Source organism: Neofelis nebulosa, chromosome 4 (genome assembly GCF_028018385.1).
Source record: "Neofelis nebulosa isolate mNeoNeb1 chromosome 4, mNeoNeb1.pri, whole genome shotgun sequence".
In the NCBI taxonomy this organism is placed as follows: Eukaryota; Metazoa; Chordata; class Mammalia; order Carnivora; family Felidae; genus Neofelis; species Neofelis nebulosa.
Genome location: NC_080785.1, coordinates 35,228,578 through 35,247,428, shown reverse-complemented (window position 1 = coordinate 35,247,428; position 18,851 = coordinate 35,228,578). Strand labels below are relative to the sequence as shown.

Sequence of the window (18,851 nt, the reverse complement as noted above, 5' to 3'; positions counted from 1 at the left end):
ACTTTTTAACGAAATGTTAGCATTTGCAGGCACCAGATGTTTTGACATAAGGAGAAGCAATATGTAAATTTTAATCCATGCTAGGAACAATAGCCTGCAGGCACCTTTTTCTTATTACGTGAATCATATACTTAACCGCAATATGGTCGGACCTATCAAAATCATCACCATCTAGAATGTTGTATTCTTGTCTTCTAGTTGCCAATTAATGAAACTGATATATATTTTACATGAAGGGTATCCACTACTTAACCAATAAGCCTTGTTGTATTTTACCACTTAACTACCCCATAGCTAGAATTCTGCAGGTGATAATATTGGTGGTCAATAAACCCAATGCTTATGTTATATCTAAATGGTTGATACCTACATGTATCACTTATTTTAACAAAAAATCGTAAAACCTGTTACAGCTGTCTTCATCTTTTCCAGCTTTTTGACCCAATTCCGAGCAAAGGGTGTGTTTGTGTGTGTGTGTGTGTGTGTGTGTGTGTGTGTATGTGCGTGCGTGTGTGTGTTTCTAATATGCAAGATTTGGGGACGGCTTCCAATGTTGCCTATATGTAGATTCCAATAAATAATAACATAAGATAATATATTCTTATATGTAGCATCATTTCTAATATCCTGACATTAGAAAATTTTGTTATAAGCTCCCACGTGGGCACACATATATCCATACCCAAGCACATCACACATGTACGTACATACACAATAAACAGTCAGGTATAAAATCCGTTTAGTCATCCAAATTTTCAGTCTGTATAGGGCCAAAAAGTTATCCTGACTTTTAAAATCTATATTAGATTGGTTATTTCTTCCCACACATAAATGATTATATTGATCAATATTTTTTGGCATTGATTAATGCTTTAAAAATATTTATATAACTTCTCCTGAAATCATTGTTTCACTATATGCTAACTATTTGGATGTAAATTTTAAAAAATAAAAAATAAAATTAAAAAAAGGAATGCACCTGTATTTGAATATAAAATATTATTTTCTATAGTCAACTCAGAGGTATCCTATTTTATTATTTTTAAAGCAGGTATGTAGAAGAAAATCCATAAACATGGTATTAAATATCACAGTGTCTTAACATTTAACTGAAATCCTTATTAATTTCATTATCAAGGGATAGGTCTAGTCAATACCAATTAGCAGCTTTAAAATGTTTTACATATTAAAATACAGTATTCTATTTATCTTAGATTGTCTGGGGACCATCTAGTATATTAAAATATTTTGCAGAGTTTCTTAGTGATTTCACTTACAATTATGCCTGTTAGCAAATTTGCAAGAGTTTGATAAATATTTCCCATAAATCAAAACCATAACAGCATGGAAAGGCAGATGGCAGGAGACTAAAATAAAGAATGTAACAATTATTTTCATTAATAGGGAAATATTGGATCACTGTTTTCAGCATGGACTGTGTAGTGAGCAGTTGTCAGTTGTGAAGTCTCGGGGCTGTTAAGTATCCTTTCAGATGATTAACCCACATTCTGTATTTTCCAGTGCAGTCTATAGACAAAGGCAGAGTAAAAAGTACATTAAAGCATTTAATAAGTGTATGCATTCATTTAATATATACGAAGAAAATATTGGTACATTTTTTAAAGCGTGTGCACAAAGATTTATGTATGTATTAGAGTATACACCAATTTTCTTCATTTTCCTATAAAATAAGACACATACTTTGTTATTAAAAATGAAAAATAGCAATAATTACAAATTCTATGGTCTCATTACACTAGCAATGTTTTCTTGATCTAAGCAATGTTAGATTACAGTTATAGGAACGTTACTTTAGCTATTCATATATATAGAACACTATTAAAGTCAAAGATTTTTAACTACATTGTTATTATTAAGATTAAATAGCTAAATTAGTTTTAGCCTTGTATGCCATAAGCAACTGCAGTGCTGTTAGATAAGATCCTTGAATTTAGTTAGTTTTTAAACTTTAGTATATTAAAGATTAATGTAACATGCAACTTTCTGATCGTATATAATTCTTTCAGCAAAATAATAATCTACCATTTCTTTTGCATATTTTCTCATTTGTTTGTTACATATAACCACCAGTTTTAAATAACACAGAGATAAAATTTATTTCTTTGGAAAAAATAAAGTTGACAATACAGAATTTTTGAAAAAAAATGGTAGTGCAGGAATGGGGGAGGTAGCATTGCAAACACAAAAGTCTTTAGCTTTATTCTTGAAGCCTATTAAATAAATGTAGGAAAAACACATTTTACTGAGGGTTAAGAGAAACAATTTGGATATGTAGAAATACATACACAAATCCCTTCACAAGAAGAAGACAAAACATTCCCTTTTATGTATACAACAATGAATAGTAGCATTTCATGATTCAATTAGTTGAATCCAGTGGGAGGTTGTTGTTTTTTAATCAAAATAAGTATTTTCTGATAATCTCTTATACACTCAAATTCTCTATGAACTTCACAGAAAAAAAGGTAACACAAAAATTTTAAGATAACTATTTTTATCAGTTTTTGAATCACTTCCTTGTTTACAAATTAAATATTATACAAATGAAAAATACTGGTAGATGCAAAGACTAATGATTATAGGAAGGTCATATGACACATTAGATCAGCAACACTCTAAATGTGTTTAGTATTTGTTAAGCACATTTAATGAAATCTCTGTATATGTAACTTACACTAACTCAAGTTGACATCTTATACTTATCAACATGCGGGCCACTGGAAGGGCAAATGATGTCATTCCATGTAGCGTATATGGGCTGTGTCATTATCAATACTGAAGCAAAATTCAATCCTTCAGGTGTTTTCAAGAAACCCAGATGGTTGATCTAGTGCTGATAACACAGCAAATGATTAATTGATTCCAGTTTTCATCTACATCTTAGATATTATAAGATCACTAAATATCAGCCTAGGGATACTGTAAAAACATTAAAACACTTATAGTTATGACATTTATTAATTTAAACATCAAAATTCCACAATATCAGAACCGCAAAAAAGTATTTTCATGATACTCTGAAGTATAATAAAATTCAAATATGACTCAATCTAGCAAAACAAAGAAAAAATACATTCTTCTTAACGTTGAGAAATCTAACTTCTCCCCTGACATAAAGGTAAATGAGCATGCCAAATCAAGAAACTCATGCCTAATTTTTTTAAAGTAAGAGCTATTAAATATTTTATTTACAGTCATGTGAGTGGAAAAAAATGAGTTAAAAAAAACGAGGAAGGCTATTTCTCAATGTCCCTAGCTCATCTGGGTATTTATTATTTAGAGCTTTTATACCCACAGAAAGAAGGCTATAGTCACTGATATCATGTCCGTAAACTGAGAAAAGTTAGTCTGTATATATAAATTCTGCAGTTATGGGAAAGGACACTAATAAAGAAAAAAATATGAAGAGGTACTTATAGGAGGCACTTGTTATTTCAAGATAATTTGGAATTAGAAAGGCTGCTTAATGTGAATCCATGAAAAGATGATAGCCAATATTTTATAATAAGTAGAGACAAAAGATTGAATGGGACATTATCTTGAAAAGATAACAAAAAGTAATTAAAATAAAACTTTTATCTTATTTTAAACAAACTTTATTATAATTACAATTATGCATTGATTCGTTGAATGAACAAAGCTTGGTTAATTGTGTATTAGAGTCCAGCGATAGCCGATGTTTTTTGTAACAAAATTGTTTGATAAACAATATACCTGTTTTACTGTAGTAAGTCTCATTTCTACAAAAATATTCTAGACATCCATCAGTTTCCCCAGGATCTCTCTTGATTCTTAGGTACTCAAATAATTTGCTTTTGATTTATATATTTTTGATATTTATATGCTCAGTTTAAAATGTTAACATCAGATGTTAACAATATCCAATAATCATAGAGAAACTGGCCTATGAATATATAACATGAGTATATAACAGGAGGTATATAAACAACAGGGGAAGGGGTCTACTTTATAAGTAGGGGTCTTTATAAGAAGGGGTCTACTTCCTTTGTGAATAGTCTAGTGTTTGGTACACTTTCACTTTCCTAGGCAACCTCATCACTTTGGGGGTTGAGAGAGTGATTTACAGATAACTAGGGCTCCCTCCTCCATCACTGTATATAACATTAACTACTCACTTAGCTCTTGAAAGATACATAGCTACAATTCTATCCATTAAAGTAACAGAACTGATAGAGGAATTCTTTACCTGGCATTCAATGAGACATTCAGGAGGTTCGTAAAACCTTCAGGTACATGCAAATTTTCGGCTGTATATACAACTCTATTTTTCTGGGGAGTCGATAACTTTCATTAGATTCTCAACACATTAAAAAGTTAAGAACTACTGACTAAAATTAATTTTTTAATCTATTTCAGTTAACTGTGACAGAGCACCACTCTTTACTCAGTTTTTAAAAATCCATTTCCTATTTTACAGTCCCCTGGTAGCTATTACAATCTGAAAGTAGCAGCAAATATTAGTCGTACCCTTTCCAGATCTCGTTTGTCCAGGCTCTACCACCTGTGGCAAGCTCTTCCATTAGCTAAGATTATGAGGAATGTGTTTCAGGGTTGCGCAGTAGTATTTTAACAAAATGGAAAATAATGACAGAGTAATGACATCATGAATGCAAGTCTTCTCAGAATATGAAGAAATGAGAATACTGGATAAGATAAAATGAAAATAGAGATTAGCCTCTATCTGGAATGTGTTTTACATGGACTCAAAAACATATCCCTTTTCTATGATTTATATTGTAATAGTAAACTATTGACCCAGATAATAAAGGGGGATTTTACCATAAAGTTAGAAGTATATTATGTTATTTTGAAAATTCTTGAGGATGTGTAACTTATTGCTCTTTTCACATGGCATATTTCAGATGAATTTATCTATCTGGCTCTAATGACTATTCCCATAAATTTAGAATTATTTTTCCATGTCAAACAATAAAAATCATTTTAATTCTCCAAACTCTGGACTAATGTTGTAAGCTAAGCCTGAGATAATTATTAGACCATAAGAATTTAATATGTTCCCACTTTCATTAGCATTATGTCTCAAATTTCATGATGACATAGTTCCCTATATGTAATACCTAAAGCACCCTTTCAAAAATTTATCCCAAAGTTAATAGTCAAGAAAGATTATCTCCAAATTACTTTAGTAATGTACAGTAGCATTTTAATTTTTAGGCTTCTCTCTTCCAGTAAAAAAAAAAAATTCAATTTATACCATATCATTTCATTCTAGTATTCAAGGTCTTGTACAACATGTTGCCAATATTATTTTCCAGGACTTTCAAGCTGGCATCTTCTAGGGTGGCCGGAACTTTCTAACGAATGTCCCATGAAGACACATCCTCAACTTATTCTCACTTTTACCATTTGGTTGATATTATTCTCTAATATGCCTTCCCCTTATCCAAATTTATGATTTTAAAATAAGTTACATTCTACCTTCCCATAGAGGTTTGTGATTCTCCAACCTTTATTCATTTTCATTTTCTCTGACCTTCTATATTTACAGCTTATACTGTACCATGTAGACTTTAATTCGTGTGTCTTCTATCTTCTGCTGTTGTTTCTCATGCAGTCTTGTTACTCTCTGAGGAGTAAGACCATATCTTGCTCATGTGTTCTACATTTTCACAGGATGCATTGCAGTTTGAGTATCCCTCCATAAAATACTCATTGATCAGATGAGCAATCATAGAAGTCCAGCACTGAGCAACAGCCTTGGTAGGTCAACCCCAATCCCAAGCTCAAAAGAGAAAATTTTGAATAAAGCATTATAGTCACACAATTTTTAACAAATACTAACATAGCTAGCAAAGTCAGAGGGTGCTGTAAGTACTTATGGGAATGGAGATTTGTCCTCCAGTCAGAGCTCAATGTAATAACAAAGAGTCTGTTTTACAAATGATTTTGTCAGTTGGAAAACTAATTTTCCATGTTGTCAATTTGGAGCAAAACGGTATCACTTAATTAATTTAAATGCATTTTTAGGGACAGCGATAAATTTTAGATAGCTGAGGAATTCTCCTAGTAGGGGTGTGTGTGTGTGTGTGTGTGTGTGTATTTTACTTACTGAAATTGATTATCCAACATCTCTTTTTGTTGAAAAAGAGAGGATTTGGACTGTGGTTTCTGATGCTGATTAGAAAATCACAAAAGTGAAGGAAAACAAAAAGGAAATATACTACCTACATTGTGTGCCTGTGTGTAAGTGATGTTTGTGTGAAGTGGTAAATTTTCAGTGCAGATTCTTAAGGAAAGTATTCAGTGTGTTCCTTCTTTGAACATAGAATGTCTCCATAAATATGCAAAGATATTCTTAGAATTACTATAATTGAACTGACTAAAGGAATTAGGGCCTAATTTTAGAAAGCAAAGTTTTTATATATTTTTGGTATTTTATTGCGGAAAATTTTAATGTTCATTATAGATTCACTTTTCAATTAGAAGTGACAGACAGATAACAGTGTCTTTTAACTATTTCCTCTATCAAATTTGAACTTTAACCAACACATCCCATTAGATAGTGGAGAAAGGCAATGAACTACCAAGTCTGTTGAGCTTGATACTTGAAAACTAAGGTAAGACTGGACTAGGAAGGAGTTAGAAGTGAATAAGAAAAGGTTTGTATATTTCAGTAGGTTTACTTCCTGCGGTGTGTTAGTTTCAATGGTACATCACTCCATTGCTACTTTTAAAACATCAGTAGAGAGCTATTTCTTATGTTGTACCTCTTTCCAGGAAAACAAAATTTAAGCAGATTTAGACATTTTAGTCAAAGAGGAAAAATTCCTTTTTTGTTCTCAATAATCTTCAACGCCATGTTTCTTCTTCCTGTGAATTCTTCTGTCGTTTATAATCAGTTTCTCTTGAACGGTATATTCCTTTTGGAAAAATTAAGCCAAAGCAATATATGAAACAGAACGTAATTGCATAGCACCTGCATAGAATTGCTTCCCAGTTGATGAATCGAGCCTGTCTGTTTTTTATAACTCATCGCCATCATCTGAGCTAAGACTACTTCTCCTACTGCTTTCTTTGGAAACTGCAGGGGAAGTGGCAGACAGCAGAGGATCTGTTCCAAATGGAGATACTGTGTCATCCAGTAGCATGTCATTCAATCTTTGTTCCTCTTTCAAAGAGGCACTAAATGATAAATCTGTGAAGTGTGACAAAGGATCAGAGAAGGCCATAGCTTGATCACAGAGCTCAGGGCTGGTCCCCTGAGACAGAGTCAGTTGTTGGCAATAGTCTACTGAATTCTGCTCAAGATGGGTCTGTTGTTTGGTGACATGAGCACCTAAATCAACTGTGCCAAGTGAAGCCAGGGCTGGCAGACCATGAGCACGAGCCTGTATTTCTAGTTCCTGCAATTTCAAATGAGAATAATTAAATAATGACTTTGAAGGTTGACTTGACTCTGGAAAACCAGAAAAGCAGAAATAGGAACAAAATACTAACAAGCATTCAAAATGAAGAGTAATACATACTATAATATTCTTTGCAAAGTAATGGAATCTAGTATATTTCTAGTACCTGAAAAATAACCCTGAGAAAACTATACAGATTAAAAAAAATTATCCTGCCATTGCTGTCTAAGGAATACATAACATATAATGGTTCATAGTGGCTCAGATTACAATACAGCCATTTGGAGATAGTGGAAAATATTTCACTTATTCTTCCTGATTAATTTCTCACTATAAGACTATTTCATGGAAACAGAGTAGTGCTTTACCTGGCAATAAGCATGCTCACATAAAAAATATTGGGAGTTATGAAAACCCATATTTTGATATTTTGTGTCACATGAACAGATGAGGAGTGACTTAATATATACTGGCACAATATGCCTTGGGGCAATGAAATCCATAGCAATGTTACTAAAGAAATAAAAGGGAGAGAGAAGAATTTAGTCCTTAGTGTCCAATTTTATCTAGAGATACAAATGTGTTACTTATTATTTTTCAGCTGGGATAGTACTGTGTGTTTATAAAATTTGTTCTATTTTCTGCATTTTGCAATTAGCTGTTGTCATTCACTTATTTCCAAAGCCACCTTGATCCTGGACTTCTAATCAAAATCTAATTGAAACAACCCAATTCATGAGCTTCTAAAAGGCAATAAAATTATCCTTCAGAAGGAAAAATAATTGTTAATAAGAAAAAAATAAATGAGGCAATGAATAAAACCGATGATGGATAAGTCATATATAAGCTATGTGGTTCATGGCAACATTTTTATAAAAACCTGAATTCGGAGTAGAAGCCGCCTGTTAGCCTGCTCTAATTTCTTCTGTCTGTGTTCTAATTCTCGAGCTCTCTGTTGTTCTTTTTGTAGCCACTTGATGTACTCCACTGATGCTTTCAGAATGGTTCCTTTGTTCCAGCGCGTATCACTACAGAACGGAGAGATAACCTTTTCACAATTGTGCATGTCAGCAGAATTCATAAGAACTTACAAAATCTTTTACATTAATATGAAATAATGATTTACATGACTATTATTCACTCTTAGATATTATTGCTTCTGAATAGAAATTTTAATAGAATAGTTAAGAAGCCCTTATATAGTAAAATTAATCCCAGAATGAAAATAAGTGTCAAAAGAAAGTAATAAAGTGACTTTTTGTGGGAGAGCTAAATGCAATATCATGATTCTACCATTACAGTTTTTATATTTTTAGTGAAAATTGCTTTTATTATTAACTCCGAGATTAAAATCTATGTGCGGTATTTCTGCATTAATGAACTAGGAAATGTACATTACTGAGGACTTAAGCCTAAATTTTTTAAGATCATTTCAAATGTACCAATCTTTTAACCTACTTTCTAATAAGGTTGCTTTTATGCTTCTAAGAAAAAAAAAAAGGTTTCTTCTGAATAGTGATCCTGAGTGATTGTGAAACAAATCAGAGTTTGGCAACATCACTTTAAGCAATAGAGCAAAACTTTCTAGAATCGTTGGGCAAATTTTTCTGCACAAAAGCCATCAATACTTTTTTACAAAACCGGATGACTATTTTTAAATAAGTTTAAGATAAGTAAATATAATTAAATACAACCAGATAACCTTTCAGGTTATAGCATAGAAAAAATATTTTATTAAAACTTATTTTTAAGACAGGAGAAATGATAAATCTGGAATCACAAAATAGGCTACCGATTTTAACATCTGAAAAAAAATACATCGAAGAATTTGATCCTATATGAGAATTAAGAATACATGTGGAGAATGAGGGCAAGCTAATCGCTAAAAGTTCACCAGAGCTGTTGTAAACCTTGATGCATTTTTAGTTTAGAGTCATGAGATTATTTTTAATACAACATACAGTGAGCATGTAGGAAAATTTTAAGATGATATTATACTGCATGTACTTTTGGTTTCTATGATCTATATGAGACATATTGAAATTAATATGTATTCATTAAGTGATCAGAAGTGGGAAGATATAGTTTATGAAAAATCTGACTTGTACATGCCTCCTTGCATGTTCAGGTTAGATGATAATTCCATTAGCCATAACAAATTAAAGGAAGATGCATTTTTCTACCGGCAGGTGAAAATGCTTACTAGGGCCTGGTTAAGCTATCTTCTGTTAGAAGGCACCAACCCATTACCAGAGTCTGTCTAAAGTGTGCAAATGCGGGGCGCCTGGGTGGCTCAGTCGGTTAAGCGTCCAACTTCGGCTCAGGTCATGATCTCACGGTCTGTGAGTTCGAGCCCCGCGTCGGGCTCTGTGCTGACAGCTCAGAGCCTCTAGCCTGTTTCAGATTCTGTGTCTCCCTCTCTCTCTGCCCCTCCCCTGTTCACGCTCTGTCTCTCTCTGTCTCGAAAATAAATAAACGTTAAAAAAAAAATTTAAAGTGTGCAAATGCTTTGCCAGTTGTCAAAGAGCTGCTGGTCTCATCCACTCACTGTGACTTAGCAGGTGATGGGAAGGTTATGCAGAAAGAGGCTACTTTTGTCATTAAACTAAAAAAGTACCTGTAACTCAAAAAGGTATTGGATTCCTGAATTAAAACTCTAAGCATCAGCAGAAGGCTTATGATACTAATTTTGTTTCATTTCTTCTCATTGGAGGAAAAACTTGAAGAACAGAAGAAATAACAGGAAAAGGATAACTCTGGTCAACTTTGAAGTTTAAGGTGATGTTTATTTAGGTCTAAAATAAACCTTCAAAATGCTTGTAGAAGTCACACAATGGGTCTTCCAACAATTTCTACCTGATACCATTTGCATTATTTTTTTTAAAGTTCACTCTATTTTAAAACCATTTTAATGTATGAGGTTTCTTTTTAAAATGTTTTTGGGGTGCCTGGGTGGCTGAGTTGGTTGAGCATCTGACTTTGGCTCAAATCATGATCTCGTGGTTCGTGGGTTCAAGCCCTGCATTGGGCTCTGTGCTGGCAGCTCGGAGCCTGGAGCCTGCTTAGGATTCTGTGTCTCCCTCTCTCTCTGCCCTCCCGCACTGGTGCTCTGTCTCTCTGTCTCTCTCAAAAATAAATAAACATTAAAAAATATGTTTGTTTTCCAAATTTATTAAGGAGCTGTTTTTCTCTCAAGATAATTTCAAGCAGCTAGGCATTAAAAACATTGATTATGACAGCAACGTTAATACACATAAAGGCATGCCTAAGGGATAAATGTAGATACTGGCTTTTCATTTTCTACAAAATGATTCTCCTTGAAGAACTTAAAACTTTTAGGAGTTAAAAGCTATGCATTCTAATGCACACATTAGATTAGGAATGTGGCCAGGGTAAATTATGGAGAATACAGTCTGTTGTCATCTTAGGAGAGCATATCCACCTAAAAGCACTAAAAAATAAAGAAGAAAGAAAGAAGACACCATAACAAGTTTGATATTTTTTTCTTTCAATCAACATTTTACACTTCTAATTTAGAAAGTCTTCCTAAGTCTCATTTACTGCTTCAACCACCATTCTTATACAAAAGCAGGAGCAAGTTCTGACAACAGAGGAAAAAAACCAGATCAATTTAGTTAAAAAACTGTCATCCAGTTTATAAATAACAAAGCAGAAAAACAAGAGTAATTTGCTAGCACCAATAGAATAATTCATGCTCTGACAGTATATTTTATCTCCACTAATATGAGTTTTTATAAATATGATTATATAAGGCATATATGAGGTGGACCACTACCACACATCTGTGGAAGCTCTTACTTTTCATGTTTGTTAGTTTCATTTGGTTTTCGTTTCTTTTCCAATCAATGATCAAGAGATTGTCGTTCCTTGGTTGTTTGTTTTCTCATTTAATTTTTTTCAGCATATAACTTTTTTCAACTATAGCTGTTCACTATATTATTTTCCCTTCTGACCTTACCCTTCTGACCTAGCAATGAAATACAAATTTCCAAATGTTTTTTATACATAAAAATGGCAACTTCATAGAATTCAAAATGTCTCTAGGTGTTGGCTCCGATTCCCTAAGCCAACCACTAAGTTTATTCTAATCATGAGCTGGAAAGGTCCTCAGAGGTCAACCACTTCATGGTTTCTGCTATTTGCCCAAGAGCACGTGGTGTTTAGAAGATGAGACCCAGTTTTCCTCACTTAATTCAATGCTCTTTTTGAAAATCTGTGGATTTCACACTTTCTCAAATGTGTCTCCCATAAGAACTATGTTTTCTACCATGAACCAGTGTATTCTCAGTGCATAAATCTGCAAAAAAAAATGTTTCACCACATATTACTATTCCCTTTAGGTGTAATATGTAATACTCTAATATTACCAATACTACTCTTCCTTCTTTTCTTAAAAATGCTGAATCTTTCTCATGTGATTGATTTTTTGATCCATTAATAGGTTATAGCACACATCTGAAAAATCCCATATTAGATAATTGTGTAATCTGATATATTTCTTGTTTTTAAAAATTCTTATGAATTTCATTTTTTAAGTTTATTTTTTTTTTTTGAGGGAGAGAAAGATCATGGGCTGGGGAGGGGCAGACAAAGAGGGAGAGAAAGAATCCCAAGCAGGCTCCATGCTGTCAGCATGAGTCTGACTCTGGGTTCAAGAATCGTGAGATTGAGACCTGACCTGAAATTGAGTCAGATGCTCAACCGACTGAGCTACCCAAACACCCCTAAAAATTCTTATGAATTGTAATGGTTACAAACAAATGGTTTGAAATGGTACAACAAATTAGTATGAAATGTATTAAACTCAAACTGAAATCTTGTTTTATTTTTTTTGATCCACTTCTTGTTAATTTCAGAATTGTCACAACATAGTAATAACATTTCTTCAAAATGAAACTTGCCTCCTCTATTTTATCCCCACACTCTATCTCCACTAATTAATTTTCTATAACTTGTTAGATTATCCATAGTAGTGTCTGAAAATTCAACAAATGAATCCAAAATAGTTTCATAGAACAAGTGACTACTCCTTAGGCCCATAGATCCAAGTTTTAAAGAGGCTATGTTCTGGATTCAACCATGGGACTCATGTTGGTGGACCCTAAGAAGAAGAAGTAGGGTATTAGGCGAGGCCACCAAAAGCCAAGGGATAAGATGCATTGAAACAGAAATGGTATCGGATGTCTGGAATAAGAGAGCTAACAGTTAAGCATCTCTTCTGTCTATGCTATGTGTGCAGAGCCACATATAGATATCATTACCATCTGATCAATTAATGTGTTTTCAATTAGACCCAAAATAAATATCATTTCCATACATAGAACATAATACAATTAAAACAAATAATCATACCTCTTTCTGAGATCCATAAAGAAGAGAAAAACACTTAAGAAGGCTTACAACAAACTTTTCCCAATGATAATCTCTTTCAGATATGGTTCTATGGTAAATTGATCTTCTATATTCTAGATCATGGGTAGACAAACTACAACCTACAGTCTATTTTTGTCAATAAAGTTTCAGTGGGAACAGCCATGTTCATTCATATACATATTGTCTATGTATGCTTTCATGCTACAATAACAGAGTTAGAAAGTTGCCACAGACTATATGGCCCACAAAGCTAGAAATATTTATTTCTAGGCTAGAAATATCTGGCCCTTTACAGGAAAAGCTTGCCTTTTCGGTTCTAGACAGTGAATTAGAAGTAGAAAGAAGCCTTTTTACAACCAAAGTTTCTATAAATATATAGAATAATAATCCCTCACACAAGATTTATAATGTGTATGATATTCTCATATATATTATTTGGTTTTATGTTTATAAAAACCCAATCATATAATTGGTGCCTTATAGGCATGGTGACATCTAAAGATGGTCAGTTAGGGTTCCAAATCCAGTCTTAAAGTCTCATGTGCTTTCTGCATATAACTATTCCCTGGCACTGTGGGTTAGCCCCACCAGTTATAAGAGAACCTTTCTTAATTGACTTTTATCCAATCATTTTCAAGATTAATTAATGTTCTCCATTTCCTTTGTGACATTCACTGACTGTTGTTAGGACAAAGTAGGTAATAGAGGGCAATAGGCCACCCTCTGATATGTCCAAGTATTTCTGTTATCATTGTGGTGTTGTGTACTTACTGATAAGTTATTAAATTAATGCCTATTGTATTTATTATGATGATAATATAATTAAATTATAGGTACATTAGCTAATGAAATATGAATGCTGATAAAAGAAGACATTTTTAAAAATAGTTATTGTTTTAGGAAGATTATATTAAAAGCCTTAGAAAAACTCAATTAAAATGTCAGTAAACTTTGCTTGCTTAAAAATATGCTGTCACATAAAACAAAACAAAAAAAATATGCTGTCACAAAAAGCATAAGCATTTTTAAAAGTCCATCTGTACTTAGGTTGTGTACGTGTTTGTTTTATTTTAAAGAAATTAAAATAGACTATACATTTTAGTGCAGTTTATGTAAGAAAGAAAAGCTACAACACATATTCAAACAAAAAAGCTTGGCCTTGGATTAAATTTTTGATGAATAAATGTGCATTTATATGTTACGTGTTAAAAAAATAAGACCTATCAGGAAAATGGGTATTCTCTTCTACTAATAGAAAGAGTTGCATGCTTAGGGACTTTAAAAGATTTGAAGAGTTACCAGTAGGGCCTACACTGTGACCAAGCTCTTCAGATTCTCCATCCAGAGCCTTTCTGTCATTCCACATGATGCCTTCTCTATCTAATATGCCCGTAAGGATAAATATTACACTTCTTTCTATTACAAATTATTGAATTGTCTAAATGAATTGGCACATTTGGATTCAGGGAAAGAGTATTTACAAATTTCACTAATATCACCATATCGAACATCATTGTTTCTGAATAATTGATGATCTCCAGTATCAGGAGAGAGCAGTTCTCGGTTTGAATGAAACATTTTCAAGTCATTATTAATGTAATACAACATATTTCTATATTTTAGAGAAATGTTTAACATTCTAACTTGATGCTTTGATTAATTAGGTAGTTCCTGCAACCTCAAATGTCTTGTTTATTAACTTTGAGTGTGGACGACACCAAAACATGGCTGAAAATTTAATTACAATAACCAATTATTGGTTGGCATCAATCAGCATGTTTTTACAATTCTTTTTTTTTACTTGCCTGCCTCCAGAACGTTCAGACCACTGAAAACCCAACAATTCAATGTCCATGTGCATATAAATTTTACTCTGGAAGGATTGCTATAACCATAAATTGAGTATACCAGTGTCGTAAACAACATTTGATACTGCCACTAAATTTGCCAATATTGATGTCATATAGAAAGACCTGCTATGAACTGAGAAGAAATAATTTCACTATTTCCTATGTCTCAAAAGGACAAATGTTAGTAACAACCTTGACGTCTAATAACCATCAGTCTCGAATAGATACTTAACAAGAAGACCAGCAGTAGTTTTACTTTTACTATAAGCTGCTTAGTTTCCTAGTAATTGGTTCTCCCGTCCCCCCGCTCCCTCTGATCCATTTTGGGGGGGGGGGGGTATTCAAACCATAACATTATTATAGAAATTACTGTCGAACTCACGGATCATTAGACTTTGGAATAAGAGTGCCAAGCTCCTTGATTCGGTAATTAATGTTATACCTTCTTCTTCTTTCAACTATTAAAAAAGAAATATCATTGATTATTCTCATTAAAGCACAATTCACTTGTGGTCAGCTGTAAACTTTCTTAATAATCTTGAAAAAACATTTAGCAAAATAATTTCCATATAGTCAAAAGAGTATTCAAAAATAAAATAAAAATTCAAATATATTTAATTCTAAAAATAAAGGTAACAATATTAGAATTGTGATTCTATTGTTGACAATGTTTTCAAAACATTTTCTCTCAAAAACAATTTTTTTCACTTTTTTGAAATGCTGTAATACTTATCCATATTGAAAAATATATTTGCATTTATATATATTTATCCTATTGGATCATAACTTCACATATGGATTAGCCCATTAGGATCATAATCTTTTGAGGTCTACATCATGCCTACTCTTCTCATACAATACCTGAAGGCCTGACACAAAGTTTAGCACATGGTAGGCGTGCGTGCCCAACTAGACTGTAACTTCCTTGAAGGCAGGGGCAATTTATACCTCATTTTTCTGTCTTCAGAGGGCTTGGCATATAGGAGGTGCTAAACAAATGTTGATAAGACTGTGAATATATTTTTCTAATCTAAAATTTTTCAATAATATATAGAATAGTGGTTTTCAGACTTTGGCAGGCATGAGACATATGTGAAAGGATTGTTAAAATGGATTTATATCCCAAACCTATTAGTAGGTCTGGGTTGGGGCCCAAGGATTTCCATTTCTAACAAACTCCCAGGTGATGTTGATGCTATTTGTTTAGGGCCTACATTTTGAGAACTACTGGTATAAATTCTTATTCAGAGACTGTTTTCTCTGTTTGAATTTCCATGAATTCATTACTTTTGGAAATTGTATGCATCTAATAAATGTTCAATAAATGTCAGATATACAAATAAGTAGAGCGTTTCCTATATTGACCCCTATCAAAAGCAGTTTCACAGAGTATAGTGTAGTCTTATAGTCTACTCTATATTCCTAGAATCAAGAACTACAACATATACTTCTATATAATATTTTCTTCTAAAAGTAACATTTTAAAAGTTTTCCAGGAAATGAAGGAAGAAGAAGGTCATGAAGAAGAAGAAAATTATATATCAAAAATATTTGAAAATACTTTATACATGCTAAAAATTAAGATCTGCTACCAGAAACAAGGAAAGTCATGAAAGAATAACAATTGTCTGTACAAAGCAATTCACCATGAATGGATTTGACCTTCAGTAATAATATATTGGGATTACTCTAAAATTAGAATATAATTGATTCTTGAGAGAGTTTGTTTTCCCTCTTTGCTGATCCTGTTTTCCCTATGCATGTGATTCAAAAAACAATGATACCACATTAAAAAACAAGAAAAGAAAATAAACAAAGGTACAGCTGATAGAAATACATACATATTTCACAGTAAGAATTATTAATAATTCTATGTTCACACATACTCACTTCTATATTATAAAACAGACTGTTAAATATAAGATGAAGAATAGCTATGAAGGATGTTCACAGTTTTACCTCAAAATAGGGAACTGGTTTAGTTTTAGAATATTTCTCCCAAATCTATTATTTAAATGCACCTTATGTAAAATATCAGAAGTTCCTCCTCTACTCTTCTTAGATTGTGCTTGATAAATTTTTAATGACTAATTATAATGAGAACTTTGGTTCCTCAATGTTTTCATACCCAGTAGTAGTTATTTGTAAAGCAGTCAAGTTTTAAGAAATTACCAAGTTACTCTATGCCATGTGTGGTTTCACTCTTCACAGTTTTGATATATTCATTCATTCCTGTCCTTAGGTCAGGGTGAGAGAGGCCCTTATCCTGGATCCATACTCACCACATCCTTCCCCAGTGAGCAAGTCAGCCACAGAGTCAAACTACATTGGGTAACTTACTCTAGGAATATCCTCCCAATGCCCTGAGCCCACTTCCAGAGCCTGTGCAGGCCACTTCCTAGTCCACCCTTCTGAGTGAGGACCATGACACCAGTGTGCTCACCTCTAGGCTCAAGATGTGGACAAGGGGAAGTTATTTCAACAGGTGGGTGTGGAGCTAAAATGTAGAAAATGAGTGTTCACGTTCATGTCTGAGGCCACTGGCGGCACAGAATGGAACAAGGAGTGGGGAGAGAAGCGAGATGGGCTGATGGCTGAAGGCTGGCTTTGCCTCACCCTGACATCTTCCCTCAGAGCTCTGATGATCTGAGAATTCTGAATTCACACCTGGACTTCCAGTCTTTAGAAATAACAGAGCATATTTTAATTGAGCTTGACCTACAACTTTTAAAATTTAGATTTCTGCTAAGTGCGTTTTCATTTGTCCTCTTGACATGATCCTCACAAATTTAGGGATTGTTCTAGATTCATCATATTCAAAATATGATATTAAAATTTTTTAACATTGATATCTCCAAAAAGCAACATATCCTGGTAAGGGAATCCAGATTAGAAAACACTTGACAATGGACATACCACATGCCTATCATACTTTATGTTATTTAAACTGCAGATGTAGAGAAGAGAAACAAAGAACAGGAGAGCACTAATGAGTTAACAGGTTTAAAACTGAGAGAGAAGCCCATAGTTCCTTGCTGCATGAATCCCTTCTATCAACAACTAGCCACCCCTACTCGTGTTCTACTTGTCTCATAATCTGGACCAAAGCTTATCTGCTCTACCACTGAGGGCTATCAGAATCAGGTCATTCCACAACGACCCTGAGGACAGTTAGAACCACTTGTCAGCTCTTCCCTCACAATCTCACAGTCAGAAGACTCTGATCGCTCTGTAATGCAGGCAGTGCAATATGACGCAGGGTTCACAGGTACATGTAGAATCAATTTCAGCTAACCACATGTAAGAACATTCGTGGTTTGTTTTAGAGCTTTAATGTTTTTATTTATTTTTATTCTTTTTCTCTTGTCATTTTTTTATTTGGCTTCCAAAACAGAGAGGCTTCACACTCAATTAGTCAAGCTCACTTGACACAGTTAAGTACTTAAGACATGACCAAACACTATCAAGCTCAACATTGCTGCTAAACTACTTCCCTTGCTTATATTTCTCCATCTCATGTGACCCCTTATCAGAGTCACACTGACCCCCAGGAAGGCATCAGAGACATTTTTTGCAGAGGTAGAATTCAGCAGTACAACATAAGCAATACCTTTCAGATAACTTATCATTAGGAAGGGAGGAGCAGATTGATACAGAAAGATGAGAACATGGAGTTGTTTCTTGATTTTTAAGTGATGTACATTTTGTTAAAGCCACTTTTATCTCCTTCAGTCAATGAGTCACACTAGAGTTCAAATGTAACTAAATGCACTAGTCTCTGTCACACCCAGCCTGCTTGACAGACAGAGTGATCAAGGAGACATTTGAGATGTTTCACTTCCTAAAATATGTAGCTTTTCTGAGAGTTCACATCATTTAAATTTCCTAAAATAGCTCAACCAGTGAGAATATACTATTAATTTTGGTTATGTGATCTCAAAATACTTATGGAGTGACAATAAAAGACCACATATTTTTTTCTCTATGCATTTCCTCCTTTATTATTATTATTATTGTTAATTTTAGAAAAAAGGAAAATATACTCACTGAGATTGTGGTTGTCCTTTTTTTGTCTCTCTTTTGCCAAAGCTCGTGTATCTGTTTCTGATCAAAAAGAAGATAATTCAGAGAGTACTTAGTTATACTTTACAACCTCTCTAGTCAACATAATTCAGAAATAGTAGGTGAAAATACTATA

At 33.4% G+C, this 18,851-nt stretch overlaps 1 protein-coding gene across 4 annotated transcripts in view; it reads right to left on the bottom strand.

The window, feature by feature from the left end:
- Positions 1 to 1,017: 1,017 nt before the first annotated feature.
- TFEC (transcription factor EC) overlaps positions 1,018 to 18,851 on the bottom strand; it is a 141,438-nt gene continuing 123,604 nt past the window's right edge. For 3 of the 4 annotated variants that reach the window (XM_058724522.1, XM_058724524.1, XM_058724525.1), the window contains 4 exons: positions 18,701 to 18,757; positions 15,036 to 15,111; positions 8,290 to 8,437; positions 1,018 to 7,406 (listed from right to left, as the gene is read on the bottom strand). In XM_058724522.1, the coding sequence (XP_058580505.1) occupies positions 7,026 to 7,406; positions 8,290 to 8,437; positions 15,036 to 15,111; positions 18,701 to 18,757 (662 nt within the window). In that variant the 3' untranslated portion in view covers positions 1,018 to 7,025. The remainder of the gene's footprint in view (positions 7,407 to 8,289; positions 8,438 to 15,035; positions 15,112 to 18,700; positions 18,758 to 18,851) is intronic. The other variant, XM_058724523.1, reaches the window with a different exon arrangement.